The sequence below is a fragment of the Trachypithecus francoisi genome, unplaced genomic scaffold (assembly GCF_009764315.1).
Source record: "Trachypithecus francoisi isolate TF-2019V2 unplaced genomic scaffold, Tfra_2.0 Lachesis_group15, whole genome shotgun sequence".
Lineage (NCBI taxonomy): Eukaryota > Metazoa > Chordata > Mammalia > Primates > Cercopithecidae > Trachypithecus > Trachypithecus francoisi.
This window is the reverse complement of record NW_022681460.1, coordinates 53,125,189-53,149,224: the sequence shown is the minus strand read 5'-3', so window position 1 is coordinate 53,149,224 and position 24,036 is coordinate 53,125,189. Positions and strand designations below refer to the sequence as shown.

Below are 24,036 nucleotides of genomic sequence, written 5' to 3'. Positions count from 1 at the left end.
AAATGGATAATTTCCTGGACACTTACACTCTTCCAAGACTAAACCAGGAAGAAGTTGAATCCCTGAATAGACCAATAGCAGGCTCTGAAATTGAGGCAATAATTAATAGCCTACCAACCAAAAAAAGTCCAGGACCAGATGGATTCACAGCTGAATTCTACCAGAGGTACAAGGAGGAGCTGGTACCATTCCTTCTGAAACTATTTCAATCAATAGAAAAAGAGGGAATCCTCCCTGACTCATTTTATGAGGCCAACATCATCCTGATACCAAAGCCTGGCAGAGACACAACAAAAAAAGAGAATTTTAGACCAATATCCCTGATGAACATCGATGCAAAAATCCTCAATAAAATACTGGCAAACTGGATTCAGCAGCACATCAAAAAGCTTATCCACCACGATCAAGTGGGCTTCACCCCTGGGATGCAAGGCTGGTTCAACATTCGCAAATCAATAAACGTAATCCAGCATATAAACAGAACCAAAGACAAGAACCACATGATTATCTCAATAGATGCAGAAAAGGCTTTCGACAAAATTCAACAGCCTTTCATGCTAAAAACTGCCCAAGGTTATTTATAGATTCAATGCCATCCCCATCAAGCTACCAATGACTTTCTTCACAGAATTGGAAAAAACTGCTTTAAAGTTCATATGGAACCAAAAAAGAGCCCACATTGCCAAGACAATCTTAAGTCAAAAGAACAAAGCTGGAGGCATCACGCTACCTGACTTCAAACTATACTACAAGGCTACAGTAACCAAAACAGCATGGTATTGGTACCAAAACAGAGATATAGACCAACGGAACAGAACAGAGTCCTCAGAAATAATACCACACAACTACGGCCATCTGATCTTTGACAAACTTGAGAGAAACAAGAAATGGGGAAAGGATTCCCTATTTAATAAATGGTGCTGGGAAAATTGGCTAGCCATAAGTAGAAAGCTGAAACTGGATCCTTTCCTTACTCCTTATACGAAAATGAATTCAAGATGGATTAGAGACTTAAATGTTAGACCTAAAACCATAAAAACCCTAGAAGAAAACCTAGGTAGTACCATTCAGGACATAGGCATGGGCAAGGACTTCATGTCTAAAACACCAAAAGCAACAGCAACAAAAGCCAGAATTGACAAATGGGATCTAATTAAACTAAAGAGCTTCTGCACAGCAAAATAAACTACCATCAGAGTGAACAGGCAACCTACAGAATGGGAGAAAATTTTTGCAATTTACGCATCTGACAAAGGGCTGATATCCAGAACCTACAAAGAACTCAAACAAATTTACAAGAAAAAAACAAACAACCCCATCAAAAAGTAGGCAAAGGATATGAACAGACATTTCTCAAAAGAAGACATTCATACAGCCAACAGACACATGAAAAAATGCTCATCATCACTCGCCATCAGAGAAATGCAAATCAAAACCACAATGAGATACCATCTCACACCAGTTAGAATGGCAATCATTAAAAAGTCAGGAAACAACAGGTGCTGGAGAGGATGTTGAGAAATAGGAACACTTTTACACTGTTGGTGGGATTGTAAACTAGTTCAACCATTATGGAAAAGAGTATCGCAATTCCTCAAGGATCTAGAACTAGATGTACCATATGACCCAGCCATCCCACTACTGGGTATATACCCAAAGGATTATAAATCATGCTGCTATAAAGACACATGCACACGTATGTTTATTGCGGCACTATTCACAATAGCAAAGACTTGGAATCAACCCAAATGTCCATCAGTGACAGACTGGATTAAGAAAATGTGGCACATATACACCATGGAATACTATGCAGCCATAAAAAAGGATGAGTTTGCATCCTTTGTAGGGACATGGATGCAGCTGGAACCATCATTCTTAGCAAACTATCACAAGAAGAGAAAACCAAACACCGCATGTTCTCACTCATAGGTGGGAACTGAACAATGAGATCACTTGGACTCGGGAAGGGGAACATCACACACCGGGGCCTATCATGGGGAGGGGGGAGGGGGGGGGGAGGGATTGCATTGAGAGTTATACCTGATATAAATGACGAATTGATGGGTGCTGACGAGTTGATGGGTGCAGCACACCAACAGGGCACAAGTATACATATGTAACAAACCTGCACGTTATGCACATGTACCCTAGAACTTAAAGTATAATAAAAATATATATATATATATAAGTATATATTCCACTCAAAATAAAATAAAATAAAATAAAAAATAAATAAAATACCTTAAAAAAAGAATAATACAATTTCTGAGAATTCAAAACACAATGTAAATATCATAAGAAACATGTACATAAATGCACATACTTTAGGTGCTTACAAGCAAAAAAGAATATCAAACATGTTTTGTTACTTATTTTTTTCAATCTTAAAGTCATAATTTTTTAAATTTAAATTTAAATTTTTTTTTTTTCTGAAAATCAAGCACTTTTAAGGAGCAAATATAACATGAAAAAAGGCCAGGCGTGGTGGCTCATTTGTAATTCAAGCACTTTGGGAGGCTGAAGTGGGAGGAGTGCTTGAACCCTGGAGTTTGAGACCAGCCTAGGCAACATAGTGGGACTCCTCCTCTACAAAAAACTTAAAAATCAGCCGGACATGGTGGTGCATGCACACCTGTAGTCTCAGCTGCTTGGGCTGCTGAGATGAGAAGATTGCTTGAGCCTGGGAAGTCAAGGTTATGGTAAGCAGTGACTGTGCCACTGCACTCCAGTCTGGGCAACAGAGTGAGACCTTGTCTCAAAAAAAAAAAGAAAAAAAAAGCGCAGATTAGATGTGTTATATTAGCATCAGTGAAACAAACTTGTTTATGCATCTTTATATAGAATATAAATTAATTCTACTATGGAAAACTTCTCTTTTTTTGAGAGAGTCTTGCTGTTGCCGAGGCCAGAGTACAGCAGCACGATCTTGGCTCACTGCAACCTCTGTCTCCTGGGTTCAAGCGATTCTTCCTCCTCAGCCTCCCAAGTAGCTGGGATTACAGGCCCCTGCCACCACGCCCTACACCAGGTTTTGTATTTTTAGTAGAGATGTGGTTTCACCATGTTGCTCAGGTTGGTCTTGAACTCTTGACCTCAAGTCAACCACCCTCCTTGGCCTCCCAAAGTGCTGGGATTACAGGTGTGACCTACCAATTCTGGCCTAAGATAACCATTATTAACAAAACCTGTATTAAATAGTGTTATTTACAAGGTGACCAAACATCCTCATTAACGTACCCTCTCTCTAACAAAGAAAAGCAGCTATCAGAGGAATAAAACATAAAAATAACATGGAGAAAAGGAAAGTTATATATATATATACATACACACACACACATGCACATCTATATGCTATTTTGTAATGGCATTTATAACCATACTAATGTAAGGTATTAGTAATAGGGGCAACTGTGAGGGAGTAAGAACTCTTTCTATACTATCTACTCAATTTTCTATAAATCTAAAATGGCTGTAAAAGATAAAGTCTAGGCCGGGCACAGTGGCTCATGCCTGTAATCCCAGCACTTTGGGAGGCCGAGGCGGGTGGATCACCTCAGGTCAGGAGTTTGAGACCAGCCTGCCCAACATGGTGAAACCCTGTCTCTACTAAAAATACCAAAAGTCAGCTGGGTGTGGTGGCGGGTGCCTGTAATCCCAGCTACTTGGGAGGCTGAGGCAGGAGAATCATTTGAACCAGGGAGGCGGAGGTTGCAGTGAGCCAAGATTACGCCACTGCACTCCAGCCTGTGAGACAACACTGAAACTCTGACTCCAAAAAAAAATAAAAAAGATAAAGTCTATTAATTAAAACAAAATCAAAAACAATACCAATAAACAGAGTCTTGGTAACCTGTGGTTTAATAACATTTAGGTGAAGTCCCAGAGAAGAAGAGAGACAGGGGGGACAGAATAATTATTTGAAGGATAATGGTTGAAAATGTTCTAATTTAATGAAAAATATTGACAGATTCAAGAATCTCAAAAGGTTCAAGCATTAAAAAACCACTTAGCAACATATTGTTGAAAACCAGTGATAAACGGGAAAATCTTAACAGCAGTCTGAGAAATGATAACACATTCTGCATAGAGGAATAAAGAGAAGAACTCTGACTAGAAACTATGAGATCCAGAAGGCAACAGAAATATAATCTTCAATGTGCTGAAAGAAGAAAAGATGCCACCTAGAATTCTATATCCAGCCAAAATATCTTTCACAAATGACAGAGAAATAGACTTTTCCAGATAAATAAATGCTAAGAATTGTCAATTCTTAGCATTTCTGATATTTTCCTTCAGACGGAAGGAAAATGGTATCAAATGGAAAACAAAATCTACACAAAAATAAAAAGCACAGAAAATGGCAAAAAATACATATTTTTGTTTCCTAATTTTCCTGAAAGGATAATTGACCATTTGAAGCAAAAATAATAATGTATTGTGGGTTGTATGACATATGCAGAAATAAGGGTATGAAAACTATAGCACAAAGGGGAATCAGAGGACGCATACTGAAAGAGGATCCTACATTATATGTGAAATATTTTAATACAGATTTATGGCAGACTGTAGTTAGTTAAGAATACATATTTTAGTTCACAGAGCAGCTATTAAAAAGGATCATCATTTGTTTCAATATCAACTAGAGAAAGACCCTCATCTTATTCTTCTTCAGAATAGTTTGGCTGTTCTTGGACCTTGGCGTTTCCATATGAATGTTAGAATTAAATTCCCTGGTTCCTTAAAAATCTGTTATGTATTTGACCCATCAAAATCCAGTATTGATTGGTACTTTTACCCTTCTGCCAAGAAAATGCAAGGATATTAGAACACTTTAAACTACTTTACTTCTTCCTAATATATAAGCCATTGTTCTGATGAATTTTAATTCTTTATATTTAAACCATATAAATCTTAATTATTGTTGCCTTATATAATATTCATTTAGATTTATCCACATATTTACCATCTTCATTACTCTTCATTCCTTCATGCATCTCTGACCTTCCACCAAAGGTCATTTTCCTTCTGTCTGATGTCCTTTAGTGTTCTCTTCAGAGTGGACCTACTAGTAACAAACTATCTCAGTCTTTTTAGTCTTAAAATGTCTTTATTTCTGAAGGATACTTCCCCCAAGCATAGAATTCTAGACCAGTATTTATTTTCTTTTAACACCTTAACTCTATCAGTCCCTTGTCTTCTGGGTTCAGTACTTTCAGTTGAGAAGTCAGCTATCACTTTAATTGTCGTCTCTTTGAATGTAATATATTTTTTTTCTGGATGCTTTTAAGATTTTACTTTTTTTTTTTTTGAGACAGAGTCTTACTCTGTCGTCCAGGCTGAACTGCAATGGCACGATCTCAGCTCACTGCAACCTCCGCCTCCTGGGTTCAAGCGATTCTCCTGCCTCAGCCTCCTGAGTAGCTGGGATTACAGGTGCCTGCCACCAAGCCTGGCTAATTTTTGTATTTTTAGTAGAGATGGGGTTTCACCATGTTGGTCAGGTTAGTAATTTTACTTTTTAATACATGTTGTAACATTCTTAGCCATTATCTCTTCAAATACTGCTTTTCCCCTATTTTCCCTTTCCTTTTGAAACTCCAATTACACATAAGTTAGACCTCATTCTAACATTATGCCTCTTTTGCCTTTGAATTTTCCCATGACATTAAAATATTCTTCAAAAAGATACAAAATTATATTATCATTCCTTATAGAAAATATGCTCACCTGTTGTTCTAGGATCATGTTCTTTTCTCGCTCTACATTGAGAACCATTCTCTTTGTATATTCTAGTTGCTTCTCTAGAAGAGTACAACGGGACTGGGCTGAGCTTAACTGTATACTTATATCTATGAAAAAGACAAAATAATAACCAGTCAATTACTTGATTATCACATAGATCAGAGATTTGGTTATCATAAGAAATGTATTATGTGAATTCAATCAAGAGCTAAAAGTTCAGGGTCTCTTTTATCTCTGAGTATTGACTCTCCCAGAGTTATGAAAATACATTTGTAAATAGCTCATTAATTACATAGAACTGGTTTAATATTGTCTCCTCCTAAAAATCCAGAGGGCACACTTCTGAAAGAGGAGGATGTCAGTAACTTCAGTGAGGGGTGATAAATATCCTGGTTGTTAATGAAAATAACATCATCTGGAAAAACAGAGGCTGAAAGCTTCTTACCTATCAATATATTTCTTCTCTTTCAGGAAACGCAAGTATATGCATCTACCACTCTCATTTTCCCCTGTTCTTGACTGCTGGCAGAACAGCTAATTCCACAGCAGAAAGCAACCTATTTCTAATCCTTTAACTCTTTACTTTCCTTACCCCTTTCTTCTACTTTTGTCCAATTACCTCAGAAATATTTTTCTCCCCATTTCTTCATTCTACTTCTAAGTTGAAACAAAAACTTGAGCCTTGTTTATAAGGATGAGTGTAGTGTAAAAATGAAAAAGAAAGTCTTAAGTTTTGAAGTGAAATTATGTAAAAGACTTATGTTCTAAATTTCTAAAATTTTTCCTAATTTCCACAGAAGCTCCCCCATTTGCCTATGTCTTCTAATTAACTTTGCTTTCCTCTCAAGTTAAATAAAATTCTTTTGTATTCATCTTTATTGGTTTTTATATTGTTTAATTGCTAGTGTTGTTCTGTATTTCAAATTCTAAAGTTTAGTGTTAACTGCAAATACAAATAAATAAAAAATAAATATTCAATTACGGGTTAAATTGGATTTTGTTGGTTATTCTGAAAATATTCCAATTTTTAAACACAACTTGTCTAAAATCTTAATTTTTCCTTTAATTTCTAGAATTTATGAATTATGCTAAGTTAGATATGATAGAGGTAAGTTCAAAACTGGATCTTTTTCTCACAAATATCAAAAGGTCTGAGAACAAAGTCACAAAGTTTGAATATATATAAGAACAAAGATATCTGAGTACATTGGCTTAGACTAGGTTTATTATTTTTGAACTGTAAACTCTGGTAACTCCTGGTTTCTGAGAACTACTGCATTTCTTACCTTTTTTCTGCTTTATCAGCTCCTGGTGTGCCAGATTTCTCTCATTTGTTTCATTCTCTAAGGCCTTCTTATACTGCGCTGCTTCTCTGGAAAGAATGTTCAGGTTATCTTCAGCCTGTGTTCTCTCCAGTTCTAAACGATGAATTTTTTCCTGAAGAGTTTTTAAGGCTAAAATAAGAGCTATTGAAAAAAAATTTTGTTGATATTTTCAGTGAAAGTTTCTGAACACTTACAATCAAAGTAACATAAGAAAAATAAGCAGTATATTTTTGTTAGTGAGCCAGAAAAATGTACAAGTAATGCATATTCTTCCAAAAATGAAAAATAATGAATAACACTTTAAAGAGGGGCACATTTTCTCTAATATATCTTGTAAAAACAATATATCTATGATTGTATTTAGTGATTTCTAAGACTGAGAAAGGTAATAACCATGATTTTAATTTAATAAAATAAATATTTTCAAATGAAAGGACTTAAAGAAGACAATGTAGTCTAGGGAGCATAAGAGTCTGAATATGAATAAGGAACATTAAAATATAATTTCTACTAATTAACGTGGCAATTTAGGTTTAAAGTTAAAGGTTTTTTTCTCAGTTCTTGATGTATTCCATTTTAGTCAAATCACACATATTTATTGTTTCTTTGTCCATGATGCAGTATTAAGAAACAGGATAATTATAACCTAATGGTTTACCTGATGTCAGACCTGAAAGATAATAGTACACTATACCACTGTGACTTGTATTCAACTATATTAATATCTTCATGATTCAGATAAGTTCAGAGTTTTAACTGTCATATACTTTATATCAAATTAGAAAGATGCTTGCTAGAGATTACCATTTGATTTTTATAAATGAGATAAATAAATTATATTTATTCCTCTTTACATGGTATCTGTAGCTGGCACATTGATTTGCATTATTATTTCTTATAGTTTATTCCACAAAACTAGTTTATTTATTAACAGCAACCATTATTATAGAATATTTTAAAAGTAGGTGATAACAGAATCTTAGAAAGGAATCTGCACAGCTTAAAATATGCCCGGAGTAATAAAATGTTTTCCTAATTCAACTTTAAGATCCTCCTACATTTCTATTTTAAACATTAAAATACTAGTATTTTGTAGTTACTCTGATATACTGGCTTCCTAAAATATTTTCAAGAATAATTTTGGATGTATGCAATTTCTGAATCTAATTCTTGAATAAGATGCAATTCCATTTAATTCACTAACATTCTAATCATCTGGTTTAGAAGGATTCCAAATCTGACCTTTTATTCTTCAAAGAGTATTTTCCTGTTTTCAAATGATGTTTTTATGATAACCCTGTGACATGTGTCCAGCTGGTTATATTAATCTTCATTTTATGGCTGTAGAAGCCAAAATAAAAAATGTCAAGTAATTTAAGTTCATAGAAACTTTTAGCAACAGAATCAAAATTAGGAGTTTTGTTAAGATTAAATATACAATCATATTGTATTCCACATAAATACAAAAGGTTTTTTATAGCAAGCTTTTTACCATTCTTCAAATTCTATATCAGCATTACCTTGGCTATTTGGGCTATGAAGTATCTTAGGAGAGGTAACCTCTAAGTTCGCAGGATGGCAATTCTGAGATGGTTCATTCTGGGTGAATGAGGGAACAAATACTCTTTCTGGAGGTTTATGATAACTTCCCACTATACTATGCATTAACTCAGAATCCATTATCTGTAGAGAATAAAGGAATCATATAATATAGTATCATTCTTTCTTATTTTAAGGGTGAATGCATTATATAAAAATTCAGGTGAAACTTTAACATAACAACATAATCATATACTGTGGAGTTGTATCTTTATGAACTTAATTATAAATTCAACTCTAATAAGCCTGGCAATAAAAGAAAGAAAAATTACTATTTCTTGTGTAAGTAGTATCGACAATTCTGCCTGATTTTCAGTAATCATATACCCTGGAGTAAGCATGACATGAGTGCCGTGAATTTACTGGTTTCTCAGTTACTCGCAAATCCCATATATCTATCATAGTCTGAGCATTGCTCTACAAGCAGTGTGACTCTAGGATTTAAAGAGAAAGTACATATTCTAAAAGACAACAGAGCTTTTAAAAACAAGCCAATAATATATACTGATTCTCTAATACTGATTGTTGAATTCTAATGTATGGCTTCCTAAAGGATTTTCAAGGGTAATTTTGGATATATGAAATATTGGAATCTAACCTTTGAATAAGACACATCTCTGCTTAGTGTATTAGCATTTTAGTCATCTAGATTAGAAAGTTTCCAAATCTGAAGAATCGAGACTACTTAGTTTTGTTAGTCTGGTTTTTATTTTGTTGTTGTTTTTGTTGTGGTAAGAGAGCCCTTTTAACCATTTTAGCAGGTAATTTTTGGTCTAAAATTTCCATATCATTTTATTATCCTTTCTGCAATTTAAATATTTTAGAAATGTATTCTATTTTTTAATAGATTCTAGTCAATGTTAATTAAATTAATTCATAATCACATAAGGTGATAACTGCTCACAAAAAAATAACTCACTGGCAGAATTTTAAGAAAGCTTGCTTCAAAATGTAAATCCAAGAATTACACTATAACATTAGCTTATTTTGATTTTTGAGAGTTGTACATTTTCCATGATTTCACCACCGCCTCAATTCACAAGGCAAGAAAGGCAGGCACTTCCCAGGATTATATTTTCTGGAAGAGCAGAAGGCACACTTCACTTCCTAGAATATTCTACTTTAGCCATTGCCATGATTGGCTATCTCCTAGAACATTCTGATTGGTCTAAATTAGAGGCTGTAAAGCCTAAGGTTTGCTAAAATACTTGATGTTTTTTGGTCTTGCAAGGCAACCATATTTTGCTATTGTTATTAGTACCAGCTATCTCAGACACTGTCTGCTCCCCATGGGATACCGCATCTGTCTAAGTTGTTCCCTCAAAAAACAAGAGATCAACATTAGTCACAGCTGGCTCACTATAAAGTGGAGGTAAGGCCCTAAAGTACGTAAGTCCTGAAGATGGTTGTACGTCTTCAGAGAGAGGTAAGTGGTTAAAGCTATCCCAAGAACACTGGAGCTACTCAAGGTATCTGACTCAGTTTTCAGCTCCGAGTGGGTTTCTCCAATGATAGAAAGAATGAAATTTTGCTATTCATCACTACACACTGAAGTTCTTGGGAGAACTCTGCTTCCTCTGACCTAAGTACAATATTATTTCACAAACTGGATTTTATACCAATTAAAAAACTGGTCCAAATTTGAGGTTTTTAATGTATATGAAATAATGACTAGTTAGAAGGTTGCCAGTAAGTTAAAAATTAAACTACAGTTTATTTAAATTAAATGTGTAGACACATATTAAAGTGGGCACAAGCAGAATAACCCACTGATAGGATAAAAACAAGATGAAGAAAAAGAAAACAGTAAAGAAACGAGAGGACAAGTGATGTTGTGACACAGAGCTCAGAGATTCTCATTGTAATGGGATCTCAGCTTAACCCTTATAATCTGGTCCTGCGTTGTAAACAAGTGCATAAGCCTACTAGAAGCTTATTTATATAAAGCACTGAAGCATCCTGGGAGAAAAATTCACTCTGAAAGAAGGTGAAATAACTACAAAAGGCCTTACATGGCTAAGGAGAGGAGGAGTGATTCTGAGTAGACTATGGTGTTGGTCATTCTAATTTATCTCTGACCTAGTGCCATGGACTCAACTGTGGGTTCTAAAAAGAAAGAGAGTTTAAATAAAAACTGATAAATGTTTCATCAATATCTCTATAAAATATCAAGGCATTATCTTCCCTGCTTTGTGTAAGATGTTATACGACAATGGAGGGGGAGTCAGATAGTTAGCAGTTTTGGCCCCTTTCTGGTGCATCGGTAAGTAGTATTCAGCAAGAGAGAGAGAGAGCAAGAGAGACAGTGAACAACAGTGAGAAAGCAAGAGAGCAAGAGAGAAACAGAGAGAGAGTACAGATGGAAGGGACACATTCATGGGCGTGTATGAGAAATATTTCTAGGGAAAAATTTCTGAAAATACAGAGAAGTACTTAAATCCCAATCTCTAGAATTCTGGTATTTCTGATACCAGACTTAGCTAGCTGTTGGTAACTGAAAAGATCTCAGGAATTCTTATGGAACATTTTATTGGTGTCTGAAAGTAAGGGCAAAAGGCTATAAAATGTGAACCTCATTTGTATCAAGTCTGGGAAACTCAGGTTGTACCTGGAACCATTCTTTTTTTTGTTGTTGTTAAAATTTTTATTTACTTTTTATTTATTCTAAACACAAACAAACAAAAAAACGGAATACATGTGCAGAATGTGCAGGTTTGTTACACAGGTATACATGTGCCATAGTAGTTTGCTGCACCTACTGACTCGCCCTCTAAGTTCCCTTCCCTTACCACCCACAGGCCCTGGTGTGTGTTGTTCCTCTCTCTGTATCCAGGTGTTCTCAATGTTCAACTCCCACTTATGAGTGAGAACATGCAGTGTTTGGTTTTCTGTTCTTATGTTAGGCTGCCGAGGATGATGGCTTCCAGTTTCATCCATGTCTCTGCAAAGGACATGAGCTCATTCCTTTTTATGGCTGCATAGTATTCCATGGTATATATGTACCACATTTTCTTTATCTAGTCTACCATTGATGGGCATTTGGGTTGGTTTACCTGAAACCACTCTTGACAGCTTGTGAACAACCAGGGAAATTACTCCCTGTCTTTATGGTCTATAAAATAAAGATACCCTAATTGGCCGCCACTAAGATCCCATTGCATAAAAAAACTATCCCCCTAAAAAGAATGCTCTAGACACACACACTTTACTGCAAAGTATTTTTACTTTTTATAGGGGAAAACACTTATTCCACAGGACTACGAGGGAGATAACATTCCTTTATTTCAAAAGTCTTCTATAGTATCTCTGACCATTCACCCAGAATGAACCATCTCAGGAAGCTGAGGCAGGAGAATCACTTGAACCTGGGAGGTAGAGGCTGCAGTGAGCTGAGATTGCACCACTGCACTCCAGCCTGGGCGACAGAGTGAAAGACTCTCTCTCAAAAAAATAAAATAAAAGTTTCAGAGCAGACTTCTTTGGTTCAAACTGAAGCACTGCTGTGTGACCTTGATCAAATGTTTAATTTCTCTGTGCCTCAAATTCCTCATTTGCAAAATAAAGATTAAAATGGTATCTTAACCCAGGGGTTCCCAACCTCTGGCCTGCGGACTAGTATCCATTCTTGGCCTGTTAGGAACCAGGCTGCCCAGCTGGAGGTGAGTGAAGGTGAGCAAGCATTACCACCCAAGCTCCGCTTCCTGTCAGATCAGGGCAGCATTAGATTCTCATAGGAGCGTGAACCCTATTGTGAACTGTGCATATCAGGGATCTAGGCTGCACGCTCCTAATGAGAATCAAACTAATGTCTGATGATCTGGAATGATCTGGGGTGAAACTGTTTCATCTCCAAACCATCTCCCTACCCCTGCCGCATCTGTGGAAAAATTGTCTTCCACAAAACCGGTCCCTCCTGCCTTAACATATAAGACTGCTTTAAGGATTAAATGAGACAACATAAGTAAGGTACTCAGAAAGATGTCTGACACATAGTAAATGTTGATTCATGTTAGCAATGATTATCTTTAAGGGATAAAGGAGAAGAACAATTCAAAGATAATTCTCAGATGATCTAACTTGGCTACTGTGTAGATATTAATTTAATTAATTTACCAGGGACTAGTACTCAAAGTATCTGAAGAACTATAAATCAGAAAGAAACACAAAACCCAAGAGAAAAAATAAGCATAAGGGACACTTCAAAAAGAGGAAACATAAGTGGTTTATAAATACAGGAAAAGATGCTCAACCTCAGTAGTAGTCACGGAAATGCAACTTAAAACCACAAATTAGCATTTCATATCCAACAGTTAGGCAAAATGTAAAACTGACAATATAAAATTTTAGAAATGATGCAGAACTATGAGAATAGTAGTAAGTGTTGGCACATAAACTGGTACCAATTTTAAAACAATTTAGTATTATGAAATAAAATTGAATATATATTTCTTTACATATACATATATACATACAGATAGATATTACAATCTAGTGAATAAATCTTAGAGAAACTTTTACATATCATCACCAGGAAGGACATTATTAAGAATATTTGTAGCAGCACTATCTGTAATAGCAAAAACTAGAAATAGCCGAAATGGATAAACAGATAAACTGTGGTATATTTATACAAAATGTCCTAACAAAGACAATGATCTGTGGTAAAGATTTCAATAAGGATGAATCTTAGAAAACTGTTGGGTGAAAAATGCAAGTTACTGAAGAAGAGTATCATAAAATTTTTTGTTATTGTTGCTGCTGTTTTGTGTTTTTTAGAGATGGTGGTCTCACCATGTTGCCCAGGCTGGTCTTATTCATACATTTAGAGTTCTAATTTTAAACTCACATTTCTTAGATCTTTAACTGTAGGAATTCTTCGAAGTCAATGTTTAAAGCACCTTTCTTCAGAGAAAACTTCTATTTTTCTGCTAGGATCCTGAGGCATCCCAAACCAAAAGCATCATTAAACTAAACCTTTAGATTAAGATTATTTTTGCAAGGCTAATTTCAACTTCAGACTCACATGAGCATAGGATTGTGATGAGGAATTCTCAGGAAAGATTCTTTTTGTGTATTCCAATCAAAACCAAGGATGAGACAGGCAGTGTCATTCTAAAGAGCAGGCTATTTTCCTTAAATTATCCACAGGGGATGATTCACACTTTGGGGATCTCAGCTTTATGTTGCAGTGTCCAAACTTATAACTCACAATGCCTAGGCTCAGATTTCCTCTGTCCCATGCAAGCAGGACTATCTCCTTAAAGCCCAGGTTCTGGGCCATAAGGTATCAGAAGGCAATTTTAGAGGTAAAGAGGTTCTATGGCTCACTTATATCCATGGAATTCGGCCTTCTCATTATTTACAGCCTTGTATTTTCACCTTACTTCGCTACCAACTCAAGCAGACTTAAAAAAAAATTTTTTAAGTATTTTATCCAGCATTTAAAAATGTGTTCTTTATCAGAAGTTTCTCTAAACATCTAGTCTGCCATATTGCTTGAAATAAAATACTGCAATAGCTTTAGACATACTTTAGAGATACTAACTGCTTTAGACAAACCAGTTTTCGTTGCATACACAGAATGATACTTAGGCTTCAAAAAAGGAAAAGGAGTTTATATCTTTTCATTCCAGCTACAATTCTCAAAAGTATTCCATACTGTAAAGTTTGTTCTTCTTCAATTATAGCAAAGTGAATATTATCTGGTTAGTTATTAACTAAATACAGAGTTCACTAGCAGGATTCAGCTAACAGAAAAAATAGTAAACAATCTATAGGCTGAGAATAAGAAAAAGTATCAGAACCTAATTCACATCTTAGGCACACTATATATTCAACATTAAAAATATGCAATGACTTTATAGGAATACTATAGTAACCATCAAATTCCAGAAATTTACAAGCATTTTAAATATTATTACACTTCAATGACATTCATGTATAATATATTTACAGTAGCAGCAAATCTTACATTTAATATACTGATCTTTTGACATTCAAATTGATCTACTTAATGTAATTTATAATTAACAAGAAAATCCCTCGATAGATATGAAAAAATCATTATTTTGTAACCATCACAATAAAGGCTGATTGAGGCAAGAAGCATCAATAACTGCTAAATCAAGGGGATACATTTTAATGAGGAGCAGGATATTTGCATGGTCCTAAAGTGTATTTCCCATAGAATGCTTATAAAATGCAAGAAAAAACTAGTAACTGAATAGTAGAAAGACAAACAACACTCTGATAGGACGATTAAAATTAACATCACCTATGAGAGGTAGAAGGCCATTGTGTGCCTCTGGATATGAAACCCAGAAAAGGACACAACATCACTTATGCAGTACTCTGGCCAGAACGCATAACATGAATCTCAACATGAGCAAATACCACATAAACAACAAATGAAAAACATTCTATTTTTCTTTTTTTTTTAAAAAAAAAGCCAGCAGAGAGGTGGTTGTTTTCTTAAAAAATGTCAGTTTCATAAAAGACAACCACACTTCTGTATATGTATGCAGAAGAACTGAAAGCAGGGTCTCAAAGAGGTATTTGTATACCTATGTTCATAGCAGCACAATTCACAATAACCAAAAGGCAGAAGCAAACCAAATGCCCATTGATAGGTAAACAAAATGTGATATATACAAGCAATGGAATATTAATCAGCCTTAAAAAGGAAGGAAACTCTGACAGAGGCTTCAATTTTGATGAACCTTGAAGATATGATGCTAAGTGAAATAAACCAATCAGAGAAAGTTTGTCATATATGTGTTTCCACTTATATAGAAGTATCTAAAGTAGATGAACTTACAGAAACAGAAGGTAGAATGGTGGTTGCTCGGGAGGAGTGAAATGAGTTATAGAGTTTCAGTTTTGCCAGATGAAAAAGTTTTAGAGATTGGTTGCATAACAATGCGTGGTAGAGGAGACAAAGATGATAAAAACAATCTTTGATTCAATGGGCTTGGTTCCATAACAAAAGCATATGCAGGAAGCCATGGGAACACAAAGGAGAGGTTAACACTCTCTGATTGATGGAGAGATAACTAATGCCAGAAATAATCTGAAATTATGAAGAGTTTTGAAAGAGAAGTTTAGGTTAATATGGCAGAGTGAACATATATACTTACTTTTGCTTCCACTTGGAAACTCACTAAAATAATATTTAAAAAAAAGAAAGATATAAACCTGCGAAGAGAAGGATCAGTAGAGGTGACAACAAAACTTTGGAAAATGGAAAACAGATGTATGAGTAGTAACAGGCTTAGCTAATGCAAAAAGGCAGACTCCAAATCCAAGTAAGAAATGTGACTTTTTAAATTTTACCCAGCAGGATCCTGGAATGGCTCAGGAATTAGCCACACCTCTGTAAGCAGTAGGTAAGATAGAGCTGGAAACTAGAGAACAGGTTGAAAGTTTAATGTAGAAGTAAATTATACGCCCAAATACCCTCTGCCTTTCCATGCAGCCATAAGAGTATTCTACCTTCATCTGGGAAGATCAGAATGTTGTTTTGTTTCTTTCTGAAGAGGAAATTATAGAATATCTCTGGACTGGGGGACACTCAGAACAACTGAGGGAGGGGCACCAGACTGGAAGCTGGAAGACTAATCAGTTCCCAGAATGTCGGCAGTCTATATTATTATATCCAAGTGAAGAACTGAGGATCCATTTTCTAGGAAATACGAATAGCTTAAGTTAATAAAGACACTAAAGACAATAAAATGAATTGATTGGATAGATTTGGAGTTTCCAATTAGTTTTTTTGGTTTTTTGTTTTGAGACGGAGTCTCTCTCTGTTGCCCAGGCTGGAGTGCAGTGGTGCAATATCGGCTCACTGCAACCTCTGCCTCGCAGGTTCAAGCGATTCTCCTGCCTCAGCCTCCCGAGTAGCTGGGATTACAGGCGCCCACCACCATGCCCGGCTAATTTTTTGTATTTTTAGTAGAGACGGAGTTTCACCATGTTGGCCAGGCTGGTCTCAAACTCCTGACCTCAGGTGATCCACCTGCCTTGGCCTCCCAAAGTGCTGGGATTACAAGCACGAGCCACTGTGCCCGGTCTTCAGTTAGTTTTTCAGTGCTCCAATCTTACATATAAGCTATCTAACCAAGGCTTACCAAACATTAGGAAAGACGGAGACCAAAGCAAACAAACAATAAGAGGTTTAGCAGGAACACAAAAACTGGCAATATACCATTAGTGAAGATAGAATGTATAATCATTGAGGATGATGATAGATCCTAGTGAATTTGTTTGGAGTACAGTGAATAAATGTTGGCAATAAAAAACAGGCTAAAAACATATAAGGGCCAAGCCATAAAGGATTTTGTATATCACATCAAGGAGTTTGTAATTTATTTGATTAGACCATAGGGAGGTAATTAAGGACATAAAAGGGAATAACATGACCAGGTTTGCATTTTGACAAGTTCATTCAGATGGCCTTAAGGTGAACAGACAAAAGAAGGAAGAAATTATAGGCAGATGGACAAATTAAGAGGTTACCAAAGTAATTCAAACAAGAAAAATATAGGTCTAAAATAGGACTGGAGTAGATGAGATAAATATGAAAGATGCTGAGAAGATATAATCAAAAGGACTTAGGAATCTGCTACAAATATGTAATAGGACAGAGGAAAGACTCAGAAATACTCCTCAAAATTTTTGGTTGGGCAAATGGATAGATAGTGGTGAATTAATGGAAATATGGAATAATATAAAAGGGGCTACAAGTCTTAGGGAAATAATGAATTCTGTTTCAGACATGTGGAATTTGAGGTGCTTACAGATACAGAACTGCCCAGCAAGCAGACTGAAATATGAATCTGGAGGTTAGTGAGCATTTAGGTTGGATCTAGAGATAGAGATTTGGTTATCAATTAGATCACCCAAGGACAGTATAAAGAACAGCAATTTTCAGTGTGTGCATGTGTGCATGACAAAAGAGGTAGCTGAGACTCACTGCCTTTACCCATTAGGGAACCACTGTGGGTCCTCCTCAGATGTGTTGAGACAAAATTTTATAAAAGGTTAAGAATCACAGATCTGGCTGGGCGCAGTGGCTCATGCCTGTAATCCCAGCACTTTGAGAGGCCGAGGCAGGCAGATCATGAGGTCAGGAGATCAAGACCATCCTGGCCAATGTGGTGAAACCTCATCTCTACTAAAAATTCAAAAAAAAAAAAAAAAATTAGCCCAGCGTGGTGGCACGCGCCTGTAATCCCAGCTACTCAGGAGGCTGAGGCAGGAGAATCAGTTGAACCTGGGAGGCAGAGGTTGCAGTGAGCCGAGATTGTGCCATTGCACTCCAGCCTGGGTGACAGAGGAGACTTGGTCTCCAAAAAACAAAACCAACCAAACAAAAAAAGATTAAGAATCACAGATTTGGGAGACAAGGAAAAAAAAAAAAAAACTCTCAAAGGAGATTTAAAAAAAAAAGCAATAAGAGAAGTAGGGAAAAGCAGGAGAAAGTGATAACAAAGGAGTAAAAGTGAGAACAAGTACTTACTATTTATGTCTAATACACTATGCCTCCCTGAAATAAAAAGAACACAGGACATGGCTTCTGCTATCTGAGTCTGCAATTACACTGTTGAAAAAAGACTGACACAAGACAATGAGAGGGAGAAAAAAGAAAAAGGGAGGGGGTAGTCAACAGTGTATCAAGTAAAATTGGTTTGTTTATTTCATAACTACTAATAAATTTTTACTGAGCAGCCTCCAAACTCATTAAATAGTCTGAATATAAGAAATACATTATTACATGAGTAGAACAGCCAGTTTTTTGTTTTTTTGTTTTGTTTTGTTTTGTTTTGAGACGGAGTCTTGCTCTTTTGCCAGGCTGGAGTGCAGTGGCGCGATCTCGGCTCACTGCAAGCTCTGCCTCCCGAGTTCACGCCATTCTCCTGCCTCAGACTCTGGAGTAGCTGGGACTATAGGGGCCCGCCACCACGCCTGGCTAATTTTTTGTATTTTTAGTAGAGATGGCGTTTCACCATGTTGGCCAGGATAGTCTCGATCTCTTGACCTCGTGATTCACCCGCCTCGGCCTCCCAAAGTGCTGGGATTACAGGCGTGAGGCACCGTGCCTGGCCAATAGCCAGTTTTTTAAGAGTACAAAGTAATGCCAATCTTTTACAAATATTTTATAAATTATAATATAGCATCTAATTGTTCATGTGCAGTTAATTCAACTCAATACATGCAATAAGAGCTATCTAATTTTCAAGTAAACTCATCAAGTGCGGAATTTAAAATAACCAGGCTTATGAATATTCTATCTAATAATTAGATTTCTCCTTATTGCACGTGTATCCATTTAGTTTAGAACATATAATGTCTAAGGTCACTTAAATGATTAGACTCCCCATCATCTTTACCAAGATTTAGTTTATCTTGACTATTCAGTTCAAGAGAAAATGTTCCTAATTTAATACAAAGTAAATGAGGAACAATATAAAACTGTATAATTACAGCCTATTTTTAAAGGACAAAGATAGATACAAAAAACAGATTTAAGTAATTAAATGTTAATAGACAGATAACAGATTTTCATGTTCTTCCACCTTCTAAAACATTCTCCACAATGAACACATATTACTTTTATAATGAGAAACAAAAATCTAATAAAATATTTTCTCAATTAGATTTCCAAAGAGGTAGAAAGCAGCTGGAGATTTAGAGTATCAATTATTTATATGAATATCTGTTGGAAGCACTTACATATTTTCATTTGTAAGGGTCTCATGTCTCTTATCTCAACATAAACTCAGAAAGCGCAATTATGTTTATTTTTTCTGTAAGTCTCCACAATCCAAATACCTACACTCTGCAAAGGGGCATTGTACCTTCAGGGCCTAATCCAAAAAATATTTGTAAAAATAAATCCTCTGAAACTAATTTGTTAGGTCAACAACTTTTTCCTACCTCCCTATGCTAATGTTTATTATGGTTGAACCCAGCAAATCAGTAAATAATGTCCTAACTTAAAACACACACACACACACACACACACACACACCACACACACACACACACACATTGTGCTTTGATATGTACTTTTACATACAGGTTTTAATTTAATGTCATTTTATTTAAGTAAACCATAATTCTTAGGATTTGAAAATATTACTGGTAATATTTCTTCAAAAAGTTCTAAGTTAAAAAATAAGTGATTTTGAAAGGGTTTCAACATTCTTACAATGTTTATCATATTTATAAGGATAAAAGTATACTATAGTTATTTTCGTTGAACTTTAACCATTTCTATCCATCTGTCAATCAATCAATCAATCAATCAAGACAGGTTCTCACCATGTTGCCTAGACTAGCTTCAAACTCCTGGGTTCATGCAATCCTCCCACCTCAGCCTTCCGAGTAGCAGGTGTGTGCCACCACACCCTTTTCTCTTTAGAATGGTTGATGGTAAACTTAGTAAACACAAGAGTTCAGAAACTGGGTAATGGGCACTCAGATTAGTTGCTACAAATCCACTTTCTAGGCCTTTACATTTTTTTTCCCCACAAGTTGAGCAGACTTCATAGTCAGAATTACTTGTGGGACTTCACTGATTAGTCAGGCTGCCCAAGGAAGAATGAGCTATTGGACAACGATAAATAACTAAAGCTTGCCTAGTTCAGTACCAAAATTTATTTCGACTAGTTTTAAAAGAAAGATTTCTAAAGTGTTTAAACTGCTTTCCTTCCTTTTAGACAGAGTATATTCAACACAATTTAACCTTTATGATGACTTAAGGATAGCATCATAGCATTTTAATTATGCACAATGATACTTAGGGACCCAGTGTGATACTTGTATTGTTTACCCCTTCACTGGAAAGTTCCAGACCATCCTAGACTCTGTTTTCTGGTTTTTCATCTCTTGCTACCTCTTCCCTTGCTGTCTACCTACTTGTTTCTAGCAGAAGACTCCTTTCTAATTGGTTTCCCAACCTATAGCAAATAAACAACAAAGCAATCAAGTTTCATTCATTAAACATTCAGAGATGAAAAATACAATCCCAGGCAGTCCCTGAAACATTCACAACTTAATTATGCTACATAGGATGCTATGGGAATCCAGAGGAGAAGCATCTGACCCAGAGTCTGGGGATTTCAATGATGACTTCCTGGAGGAGCTAGTTCTTAAACTGAGACATGAAGGATGAATGAATAGCATTTCACAAGCAAAAGAAAGTGAGAGAATGGGGAGAAGAAAAGATCAAGTGCACAGACAGAAGAAATAGCATGGTAAAAATAAAAATAATGATATCTCACATTTATTAAAAACTTCTGTGAATTAACTTACTAAATCCACATACCAATGCTATGAAGCACAATTATTCCTATTTTACAGATGAGGAAACTGGCACAGAAAAAACTGTTTCATCCAAGGTCCATACCTAGTTAAGTGGCAAAGTCAAGATTTGGCAGTCTTGCTCTAAAGCTCACACTCTAAATCACCACACTATATAGCTCATCTATGCAAAATTATGAAAGCAAGAGAGAATCTAGTGTTTTGAGCAATCTATTCTGAGTGATTTACTAAAGCTGGAAGGCTGTATAGTGCCTAAATATTGCAGAAGATGAGGCAGAAACCAGACCTGAGGAGCCTTGAATGCCAGGTACAGGTATTTAGATTTTATCCTGTAGGTAGTAAAAGCCATTCAGCAGAGGAGTAGCAAGACCACATTGCCTTTGATAAAGTTTTTTATGAAGAATGGATAGAAACAACCAAAGGCTCAAAGTACAGGTAGGAGACTATTCCAGAGCTCTATGTGAGATGATAAAGACCTGAATCAAAGCAATAGAAGTGGTTCCTTTTTTTTTTTTTTTTTTTTGAGACGGAGTCTCACTCTGTTACCTGGGCTGGGCTGGAGTGCAACAGCGTGATCTCAGTTCACTGCAATGTCCGCTTTCTGGGTTCAAGTGATTCTCCTGCCTCAGCCTCCCGAGTAGCTGGGATTACAGGTGCATGCCACCACGCCTGGCTAATTTTTGTATTTTGTTAGTAAAGATGGGGTTTCGCCATGTTGGCCAGGCTGGTCTCGAACTCCTGTCACCAGGTGATCTGCCCGCCTTTGCTTCCCAAAGTACTGAGATTACAGGCATGAGCCTGGCCATAGAAGTGGTTCTATTTAGGTATTTCCTGCTACTAATCCTATGGAAAGGAAGAGAAAAACTAGAGAAAATCAGGATGTCAAATTCGTAAAACTTATGACCAGAACAAGGAAAACTCATGATAGGGAAAAATGAAATAAAGTTGTAACCAAGGTAGAAAACAGATTTTGAAAGCAGTGGAGGTGGTATAAAAGATTTATTTTAGACATAATTGAGGGGCTTGTGAAATAACATTTTTAAAAAAACAGCTAAAATTTATATTGAGCTTGCTACATGTGAGGCACTAGTCAAAGAAGTTTACATGCATTGATCCAATGAATCATGAAGGCAACATTATGACATATTAACTTCTTTTTACATGAGGCATCTGAGAAGTTAACTTGCCCAGGGTCATGCAGCTATTAAGGGGCTGAGCTGGGATCTGAACCCAGGTATCCTGATTTGGAGTGTATTCTGTCTTTAATAGAGACATGCCAATTTTATAGATGAGTTTGACATTCAAGAATTGTTTAAAGTAAGGATTTGGCCCCAGCTAGCTCAGCCGGTAGGTAATAATAATAATAATAATAATAAAAACAACAAAGATAAGGGTTTGGAAGTCATCAATATACATAGACGGCAGTTGAAGCCATGAGTATTGAGTTAGATATAGAGTATGCAGTCTAAGTGTGGTCCTTCAATCACTTAGGTAAGAATACCCTGAGGATTTTTATTTTTAATAAACATGCAGATTCCTGGGCCTTACCAAAGTCCATGGAAACAAAAACTCTAGGGATAAGACCCATAAATATATCGTTTTGATAACTACCCAACTGATCCTTATATAAAGTTTGAAGATCACTAAAGGAATGAGCAAAGAAATGTGTAACAATGACATTGAGTTTACTAGAAGTGTGTCTACAATAAGAGTAAGCAAAGTCTGAAGAAGGATGTTAGTAGGGGCCTGGGCAAGTGTCTGATGAGTCTTTTTTTTTTTTTTTTTTTGAGACAAAGTCTCACCCTGTTGCCCAGGCTGGAGTGCAATGGCACAATCTTGGCTCACTGCAAGCAACCTACGCCTCCCGGGTTGGGTTCAAGCGATTCTCCTGCCTTAGCCTCCCAAGTAGCTGAGATTACAGGCACACACAACCATGCCTGGCTAATTTTTTGTATCTTTAATAGAGATGGGGTTTCACTATTTTGGCCAGGCTGGTCTTGAACCCCTGACCTTGTAATCCTCCCGCCTTGGCCTCCCAAAGTACTGGGATTACAGCCATGAGCCACAGAGCCTGGCCCTCTGATGAGTCTTTGATCAAATCTAAACCACAATAAATTATAAGATGTATTATTCTTTCATGCACCAGCACCACCAAAACAACAACATACCCCAAATAAGAGGCCTCCCATGTAAAGCTAGAACAACAAAAGGGGTACAAATGCAATATAAACAAATGAAAAATAAACCCAGCATTCAGAATGAGACAGCAAGGAAACCTGAAAGTCTCTATCTGTACACAAGATAGAAGCAATTTTATCTAAAAGCCAGTACTCACCTAGCTTTGCAGTCTGAATTCATATTACCAGTGGGGTCAAAAACAAAACACAGCAAAACCAACAAAGACAAAACAAAACAAAAAAAAATCTTTCAGGCAGAGAATTTAACTTAAAGTGGTCTCAGATTGGTAGTAGTGCAAATAACTGGAAGAGTGAAATGCAAATCCTTTCTGAAGTAATCTGACTTCGATTGAGGCCAATAGTGATTACAAGACATTTCCTTACCTTAGACATTTTTTAATTTCTAAAATTTCTAAAAATATGTGTCTTTTTTTTTTTTTTTTTTTTTTTGAGGCGGAGTCTCGCTCTGTTGCCCGGACTGGAGTGCAGTGGCCGGATCTCAGCTCACTGCAAGCTCCGCCTCCCGGGTTTACGCCATTCTCCTGCCTCAGCCTCCCGAGTAGCTGGGACTACAGGCGCCCGCCATCTCGCCCGGCTAGTTTTTGTATTTTTAGTAGAGACGGGGTTTCACCGTGTTAGCCAGGATGGTCTCGATCTCCTGACCTCGCGATCCGCCCGTCTCGGCCTCCCAAAGTGCTGGGATTACAGGCTTGAGCCACCGCGCCCGGCCAAAAATATGTGTCTTAAAGCCACTGAAATACAGTAGATGGAAAGCATACCAAGCTATATTCTGAATGCTCAGAATCTTTGACGGTGGGGTTATTTTTGGGTTCTCAGATGTACTTTATAATTTCATAGAGGTGTTGATT

The 24,036-nt window shown here is 36.4% G+C and overlaps 1 protein-coding gene across 17 annotated transcripts in view; it reads right to left on the bottom strand.

Moving 5' to 3' along the window:
* Nucleotides 1–24,036, bottom strand: part of CEP57L1 (centrosomal protein 57 like 1) — a 70,322-nt gene that overhangs the window by 15,250 nt on the left and 31,036 nt on the right. For 14 of the 17 annotated variants that reach the window (XM_033234807.1, XM_033234820.1, XM_033234815.1 and 11 more), the window contains 3 exons: nucleotides 8,588–8,750; nucleotides 7,029–7,208; nucleotides 5,728–5,849 (listed from right to left, as the gene is read on the bottom strand). In XM_033234807.1, coding sequence (XP_033090698.1) covers nucleotides 5,728–5,849; nucleotides 7,029–7,208; nucleotides 8,588–8,747 — 462 coding nt within the window. In that variant the 5' untranslated portion in view covers nucleotides 8,748–8,750. Of the gene's footprint in view, nucleotides 1–5,727; nucleotides 5,850–7,028; nucleotides 7,209–8,587; nucleotides 8,751–10,678; nucleotides 10,765–21,536; nucleotides 21,559–24,036 lie in introns of those variants that run through there. The other 3 variants (XM_033234812.1, XM_033234810.1, XM_033234821.1) reach the window with 3 other exon arrangements.